Source organism: Alligator sinensis, unplaced genomic scaffold (assembly GCF_000455745.1).
Source record: "Alligator sinensis unplaced genomic scaffold, ASM45574v1 scaffold635_1, whole genome shotgun sequence".
NCBI lineage: Eukaryota > Metazoa > Chordata > Crocodylia > Alligatoridae > Alligator > Alligator sinensis.
Window position 1 is genome coordinate 1,048,590 of NW_005842482.1, and position 9,034 is coordinate 1,057,623.

The window sequence follows — 9,034 nt, forward strand, 5'->3', positions numbered from 1 at the left end:
TCAGCAGGGGTCCAATGTTGCCCTTGCTTTTCCTTTGGCCTCCCACATATCTGAAAAAGGACTTTTTATTGTCCTTGAGCACTTTTCCTGGAATTCTAAGCCTATGAGAAAGCTAGACTCACCATGAGAAAATAACAATGGATACAGTAATGGATAAACATTTGGATTAAAGTATGATATAGTTTTAGTGAGAGCAGAAGGATTTCCAGGGTTAGGATTTCATGGCTGAACAGCTACACGCGTGTTAGCCAGTGGAATACTGCCATTGTAGGGAAGCCACAATACAACAATTCAAGTGCTCCTCTCCTAAGGATTCTCAGCTCCTAAGGATTAATTTCCTTTGGGTGTTGAGCTACAGCCTGTCCCCACTCAAAGGCACAATAAACCAAGATTAACTCAGTCACCAGTTAAGTTAAACAACTTGTATTAAGAAAAAGACTACAGGACAGCTTGTAACAGACTCATATTAAGAACAGTGTTAAAAAACAGAAACCAGTAAGAATATATATATATATATACACACACACACACACACACACACAAAACCACAACCACCTCAGCTCACCATAAGGTGGTGACTTGTCCTGTCACAGCTCTCTTCCCCTTGGGGATGATACAGAGCTGGTGAGGATTTCTAAGCCTTTCCCCCTTGCCTTGCATAATTGGCCCCTCACTTACTCAGGGTAAGGTGATAAGTTACCAAATCTTCTGTAGAAGAATGAGTGGGCAGTCACTCAGGATCACCTCTCCTCCGGTAAGTCTCCTTGATGATCGAAACCACACACCACCCAATCCACAGTAACGATAGTTCAGACCTACATCTAACTCTAATCAATCCAGGACAGACTGTCATTTTCTTTCTGCTTAACTTCTTGCAGTTTTCTATAAGATGTAAGAATTGCAGTTCATAAGCATTTCATTCAAATCCTACAGTAATGTAGCTTTAGGCTTTCATTTCCAGGTTTTGACATCTTCTCACTGGGCACATCTACACATGTAATTAGTGCAACTGAATAAACTCCACCACAATTTAAGCCAGAGTAAACTAATCCCAATGTCACCATCTACATGTGCGTTTTAGCACAGTAATTTACCCTGCCGTTAGATAGTACCTGTGTCAGACAGGACTATCTTACACTGCAGTAAATTAATCTACTGCACCCCAATTGTGGCGCATGTGTAGACATGCCCCCTGAGTGCTTCTTCAGTGTCCACTACAACAAGTTGACCATAACTTGACCTTTCATTTTCATAGAGCACTCCAATAATGTGAAACACAGCTCCATGAATTTTAAAGCATTATGACCCTGGATTTCTTCATGTATGTGTATTTGTTCTAAATGATGTGAACATCATTGCACTGTTATAGCTTTGGATGTTGTTGAGGTTGTGCTATGTGAGCTTGCTACCTGAAGTAATTTGTTTCTTAAGGAAAGCTGACATACATCAAATGCAGATTTACTTTACCATTGTGGTAATATCCTTTAAAGGAGTCTCCAGTTTTCTCACTAATGAAGTGTTTGCACTGCAGTACTGGTAACCTATTGATATATCACTAATGTCAAATATGGTGATGGTCAATGAAGGATGAAGCTCAGATCTCAGGGAACCTCGTGACCACTGGACAGAATTTCATCATGCAATCATTATATCTTCTAAATGTGTGCAAACAGCATCCTCACATCTTACCTGCTTTTCATCTGTTTATCTTCCCCTGTTCACACAACATGATTCATTACTCATAAAGTGATTTTTTCATTTTCATAATATTCAGCATCATCTTGCCATTTTTGATGACTTTCACAGTGACCTGTTAGTATCCACCATGTGTGTAATGATGGACATCCAGCTGGCAGATTTTCTATTTTTGATTTTCTGCTACAATATTTTATACATACACAGGAGGAATAAAGACAGCATATATTTTAAAATATTAACATGTAGTTACTTAAGCAGTCACTTATAGCTTAGAAGTAAAAATATAGTAACTTGAGCATTTATTTATAGCTTAAATTATTACAAACTAAGAAAAATAAGACAAAAGAGCAATTGAAATATGTTTAAAAGATGCACACACAAAGTTTGTTGTAAGTAGGTAGCATTAGCGTATTAGGTGAAAATGAGACAGAGGTCTGTTTTTCATGGGGTGCATTTACACATGCATTTAAGCATGACTAACTGTAATGCTCATTAAGCTAATGTGCATTAAGCAATATTTGGCAGGTGTCTGCACATGAAGGGACGTGGCACTAAAGGTAGTGCACTAAAGTCAGTGCCAAGTCCCTGCAGCCCTGCCATGTGCCCCTAGTGGCTAGACAGACCTGACACTAAAGTTAGTGTCAGGTCACGACTACATGTGTGTTAATGCACTTTAACTAATTGTGCCTAAATTTGATACCTGCACTTGCAGATATCAAATTTAGGTGTGATCAGCCTAATTTAGCCATTTTTAATGCTCATTAAGGGTGCACACGTGTACATGTGCCCTTATGTGCATTGAAATTAGGCTAATATGCATGAATGCATCTTTTGTAGATGCACCCATGAAGTCTCACTGTGGAATGAAGCCCAGCACTGCCTGCCAGCTTGCTTATGTGTTCATAGGTGGCACATGCACATGCCTTGAATCACATCATGGTTTTGCTACGGCCACATTTGTATTCATTTCTCACTTATTTCAGATTTCTTTGAAGTTTTTGAATTTTGTGCAAATCTACGCTCTCTGTTTTTTAAAATGGTATATAATATGTGGGTATGTGGTACACACAGATACTTTAAAATGTTCTTAGATCATCTACCTCTTACCTACCTTATTAGTATATAGATTGTGGCAGTTCTCAATTTAGGCTGTATTATAAGCTTTTGGTATTTATGTGTTTGTACATCCCCTACCACAAAGAGGCCCCAGCCTGACTGAGGTTTTCTGATGCTAATACTACAATATAAAAAATAAGAAATTTCCATCAATAAAATTCAGGGTGTTGGAATGAAACAAAAATATAATGAATACAGGCTTCAGTGAGAGACTTGGGTTCTCCATTCTTCTGAAACATGCAAATTTGCTATAAAACTCCAAGTTTGAAAATGCTGACTACTGTGATACAGAAACATTGATTTGTTTTGGGGAAAACATTGGATTGTTTCTCTTTTTTTGTACTGTAGCTGTGACTGTCCCAGTGGATGGAAAGGAGCATTTTGCACTGAGACTGTTTCAGCGTGTGATCCTGAGCATGTTCCACCACATCTGTGTAAACAAGGTGCTACCTGCGTGCCAATGCCTGAAGGATACAGATGCCACTGCCCTCTAGGAACAACTGGCACCTACTGTGAAGAAGGTATGACAAGGATATCAAGTTATTTTATTATTATTGACTTTGTTTTTTTTCCAGTGGCAGATTTGTAAGTTATCACGGGTCACAAGATGATCTGCAGCTAATAAAAACAAACAAATAAATAAAGGTGAGTAATGTAAATAGAAATGAGATTTTATTTGTTTGTTCACTACCTCATTGCTTGGTCTGCACCCATAAATAGAAATAATAATAATTAGTCCCCTTGGCACAGTTTTTTGTGACCTGTAGGTGAAAAGCCTACTACACAGAATAAGTATAAAGTAATTTTTTTTCTTAAGTAAAGCCAAGCACTAGTGCTAACTCTCTTAAAAAACAATTCCCTTGAACCAAGGCTGAGAATAGGTTTTGCTCTTCTTGTACTGTGCAGTATACAGGTCTGTATATAAATACAGTGTACAGATGGGCCATAGTTGAGCCATAGCAGATGCTGTTCTGTCATTTGTGGTATCTTAATAAAGTATCTCTGTTCTTCTGAAAGGTTCTGTGAGGCTTTGTTACAGACCATCATTACTTGTCTTGGCCAAAACTCTCTGTCCTATATTTCACTTTACTTCTGACTGAGTAATGAATTATAATGAGCTTTTTCAAAGTACAGTTTGTACTTTTCATGGATGGCAAATTGCTAAAACCTAGCTGTTTATCAAGACTCAATATCTCCTTTCTGGATTGATGGTGGGTATTGGATCAGAAAGAAGACGAAACAGAGAGCAATGAACAGCCCAAGGGAGCAAGAGGGAACAAAGTGAAATCAAATGATGGAGACTAATGAACACCCAGGAAAGAAAGATAGAGTGAGAGAAAAGGGCAATGGAGATTTATGAGGCACAAAGGACAGTAGAGGAGAATAATAAACAGTAAGGACAAATAAGGCTTTGCCAAGTGACAGGGACCAGTAAATACAAGGCAGCAAAGTGGGTCACAAGAGAGCAAGTCCAGCAAAGTGAGTAACCAAGACTGGCATGGGTTAATGAAGAATGATGTTGAGGGTGACATAGTTCTGACTGCAAATGTGACAGACTAACTCAGCCTGACTGAGGCCATTAATCATACAGATAACTTGTTTAATGAGAACTAATATGTATTTTGACATGGGAAGTATGAACTAAATGTCATAGTTATCCATTAATTGTGTATATGAAAAGAGGTGAGCTAAGTGTGCTAAAACCAATATGTTCCTGTTCTTTGCAGAATGTTCTCTTGCACAACAGAACATTCAATGGAACCACCCAGAGTGGAGCAGATCTCCATATGGAACAGGGATCTGACACAGCATGATTAAACTAGAAAAGTAGGGGTTGGAAGTGCAGCAATTAAACATCTCAATCAGAAGTGAAACAAATACAGGGAGAGCAAAATCAGCTATGGAAAATACTCCTAATTATTTGCCTGGGTTATATCCCATGGCCTTTACCTAGGCCAGTGGTCACCAACCAGTGGATCTTGATCCACCAGTAGATCTTGGAGCCTCTTGGAGTCTATCCAGGGCTGGGGTGAGGGGTGCCCACGTGCATGCACATGCAGGCCCCAGCCCAGATCAGTCCATGGGGGAAGAAAGGGGCAGGGGCTAGATCAAGACCCCCACAGTGAGGGACAGTGCTGCAGAGGCATGAGCAGGGGTAAGTTGAGTGGGCCCCTGGCCAGGTAGGACTTATCTGCTGGGGAGGTGCACCCCCAAATAATTTGTTCTCCCTCTGCCTCAATCTTCTCCCCACCCATTTCCCTTCCCACAGACTTACCTGATGGGCTGGTGGGGAGGGGGGTGGCAGCAGCAACGGTAGATCTTGGGTTGCTTTTAAATGCCAAAGGTGATCTCCTACTTAAAAAGGTTAGAGACCACTGATGTAGGCCTACTCCCACTGACTTCACGACCTGAGTAAGAACAGTGCAAATACTGAGCAAGGTCTTCAGGAAAAGCAATCCTGTTAATCTCTGGACCCACCTAAAACATTCCCTGACATTGCAGGATGCCAAGGCATGGGCAGCGCACATAGTCTCACCTTCTCTCTTCCTGTGATTCACTGTAATTTGAAACCCTTGGCTTTTTGTACAAGAGATCCTACACGTGGGGAGAGGGTGCTCTGTGACTTGTGGTTTGCTGCGGGGCTGAAGTGGATGTTCTTGTGCAGACTTTTGGACATAATGCTGCTTGCAGACATTAAAAAAAAAATCAAAAAACAAAACCATGCTTTACTGAAAGAAGCAGCGCATTACTTTGACGTGGCTCTGCAGCATCTGTATAGATCAGGCTTTTCAGCAGGGCTTTTCAGCACTTTTATCTAATAGTTGAGTCAATCTACTATTAGATGAAAGCATCAGAAAAGCCCTACTAAAGTGCCTGATCTATACAGAAGTTGGGTGAACTGGGTCCAACTAATGTGCTGCTTCTTCTGGGCACGTGCTGGGCTTGGTGTAGGAGCATGTGGAGTTTAAAGTGCTGTTTGTTTGTTTTTTGTAACATGTTGAAGCAGCCAGTGTGGTTTCCTACAATCTCAGGGACAGGACTCAGTAACCCAATGGATCCCTTCCCTTGCATTTGCCCTTTCTAATGCTGCTATATTTACCTAAATCCAAGACAACTTTGAATTTAAGACAACTCCCCCCTCCCACCCCCCATATAATTAGATTCTATACATGGAGAATTATACATTTGTTATAATTCTCCACATATAGAATTTAATTAGTTCATTCCCACCATTGCTATGTTAGGGAAAACAGTGGGTGAGAGGCCAGACCCCCATCCCTTGCTCTTTTGCCCCTTATCCCCCCATACCTGCCTCTCCTGGTACCTACCTCCTGCCATGTAACCCCTGCCCCTGTCCCTGTGCTTGTGCCTGCCCCCCACTCCCTGTCCCCCAACTCCTTCCCTCCCCCCTGAACCCTCCTGCAGCCTGCCTCCCCACTCTCTACCCCCATGTGCCTGTGCCTGACCCTTGCCTCCTATCCTCCATGCTGCCCCCCCCCACTCCTTTCCTACCCCCTCCTCCATACCTTCTCTTACAGCTCTGTTTCTCTGGAGTAGTCAGCAGCAACGCAGCCTTGGCCCAGCCCCAACCCTAGCCCAGCCTGGTAAGGGAGAAGTGGCAGCATCTCCTGGTGGGGCTGGGTTGGGGTTTTAGGAACCAGAGCTGAAGGTGAAGGAGAATGGGGGGCAGCTGGAGGAAGGGAGCAGGCTTCAGTTGGGAGCAGTGGGTGGAGGAGGTAGGAGTGCAGGTGTCGGGGGGTAGGCTTCAAGTTCTCCCTGTGGTCCCCCCCATACTTCCCTCAGTTGCATGCCCCCTTCCCCACCAAACAAGCTATTCTAGTCCAGGGCAGGCAGTGGCTTAGCTCTGGCTTCAGCACTGAGTCTGGGATAAAAGGCAGAGCTGACCCTATGTCTGACATGGGCAGGTATTCACATCCAAGATGAGATTCCATTCCCCCCTCCCCCCACTGCTGGGGGGGGGGGGCGAACCTTCATCTTGGATTTGAGTAAATACAGTAAGTTCCTTGTTCCAATTTGAAACATATTTTTAAAGTAGAAAAGTAAGTTCAGATCATAAGGCCCTTATACACACCACAACATTGGCCTTTAAAGCAGCTTAAATGCCCTTTTCTACTGCTTTAATGGCATTGCTGTTTGCATGCTCGGCAGCGTATTTCACTTTAAATGACTTTGGTACAGAGCAAGATAAAACACCTCTGAGGTATTTTAGTTTGCTACCTAACAAAATGCAACAGTGCACAGGGTGCTGGAAGCTGACATGCTCGGGGCTTGGAAGGCCCTGCACAGCTCAGGGGCTGTGGGACCCGGTGGCAGTCAATGCAACAGGCTCCACTGAAGAAAAAAAAAAGCGGCAAACCTGATCTTTTTTTTTTCCTCTCTCCCTGGAGCCTGCCTGTCTGCCTGAGCTATGCGGGGGCCCAGTGCTTCTCTCCACAGCTGTGGGGGGGCTGGAGCCCCATTTCCTCTGCAGCTGCGGTGTCCCCCCAGGACCTCCCAGGCCAGGTGCCAGCAAGCAGGTGCAACCTGGGGGCCCCCCCATGCAGCTCGGGGACTGAGGCCCACTGGCAGCTTGCCCTCCCCCTCCGCCCCCACCGCTGAAGAGGCAGGTAAGGGTCAGGCCCCCACCCTTGTGTACATGCCACAGGGGTTTGGTTTCATTTAATTCTTCCTAAATTGAAGCAGTGTTTTTAAAAAAACCCACCATTTCAACTTAGGAAGAACTAAACTGAATTAAACCCCTGTGGCATGTACAAGCAGCCATTAGCTTTAACTTTTGGTGCAGAATACATTCAAAGGCTTCTTCTGTTCACATAGATACAGAGCCTGCTTAGTGTTTACCACGAATTATGTTCCATGTACCCAGTGATAGCACCAATTTAAAGGAAAAAAATATGGTTAATTTGTTGATTCTTGAAACAAACATTGCTAAAATGAAATAGAAAAGGGCAAATCACACAAGACTGGAGTCTTTTCTAAATGTTAATCTCACCGTTAAGGCTTATTTGGAATTTTCCTAACACTGTTGTGACTCAGGTATCAACAGATCAGTCTGATCCAATGGCTTTGATAATCACAGTTTTAAGAAGAAGACAAAAAATTCAGTCAAACACTGGTGCGCACAAACCTGCAACCTAACATAATCAAAACCTGGCACTTTACCAGTTCTCAATTAACAAAATCCCTGAAGACTGGGAATATGAGGAAAGAAAGTAAACAAGCTCCAAAAACCTGATGACATTTTATAGTGCACCAGAAGGCTATTTTATGTGACTAAAATCATTGTTCATTTAACTGAAACCTTACAAGTTAAAGAAATGTCTGGCACCAAATTATCTGTAGCTCAAGAAGAGTAACTTTAAACTGTACCCCAGAATAACAACTCGGGCGGCCATTTCTGGAGAGCTGCATTCAAAAGAAACAAAAGACTCCGTTCCTTGCACGTCAGCTAAGAGGTAGAGGAGCCTGCTCTATGACTTTTGAAACACCAAAGGCCAGCTTACCCTCTTTGACACAGACAAGTTCTTTTACAGGCAAGATGGCAAAACTCTTAAAAATTTAACTTGGACAGCCTTTCTTCGTATGATCTGTAGTCCTAGTGATCACAATGTGCTACTCATAAGAGAAATAATGTGCAGGGTCCAGCTCAAAGTTACATCTTTCTGCGCATAAAGAAATAACTTAAGAACGTCTAGCTGTATCGAAACTGTGAATTTATCATACATCATAATCTGTAGTGGCATGTCTGTATAATAACTCGTAACTAATAAGCATTGAGGAACTAATAGATGAAGAAACCTTTTCAATAACTGACATACACACTGATGAACACAGAGCCTGAACAATACCAAGTCATACACTTACAGCCCTCTTCTTCTATTGCCTTTCCATTGCCATTCTCTTTCGTGTTATGTATTATCTTGGGCGTGAATGCCGTGTGCCCCTGGAGACTGGGCAGGCACAGTGACTGTGTGGCGGTGGTGTCATCAGCAAGGGCATGGTGGCAGCAAGCAGGGAGCTCCCACAGGTGGTGGCAGCATTCTCAGTGGCAGGGGGCAGGGGTGGTGAGCACCGACCAGCAGTCAGCGACCACCCACAGACACCACTGGCAGCATTGGCAGTGACCAGCAGTGATCGGGGACTACCTGCAGATGCTGCTAACGATATCACTGGGGGGGGGGGGGGGGGGGGGGGGGGGCCG

General features: G+C 43.3%; 1 protein-coding gene across 1 annotated transcript in view; it reads left to right on the plus strand.

The window, feature by feature from the left end:
• The window catches only part of LOC112551503 (protein eyes shut homolog), a 579,454-nt gene that overhangs the window by 530,947 nt on the left and 39,473 nt on the right, over nt 1-9,034 (plus strand). The window contains 1 exon segment of the mRNA XM_025212766.1: nt 3,163-3,335. Within this exon segment, the coding sequence (XP_025068551.1) occupies nt 3,163-3,335 (173 nt within the window).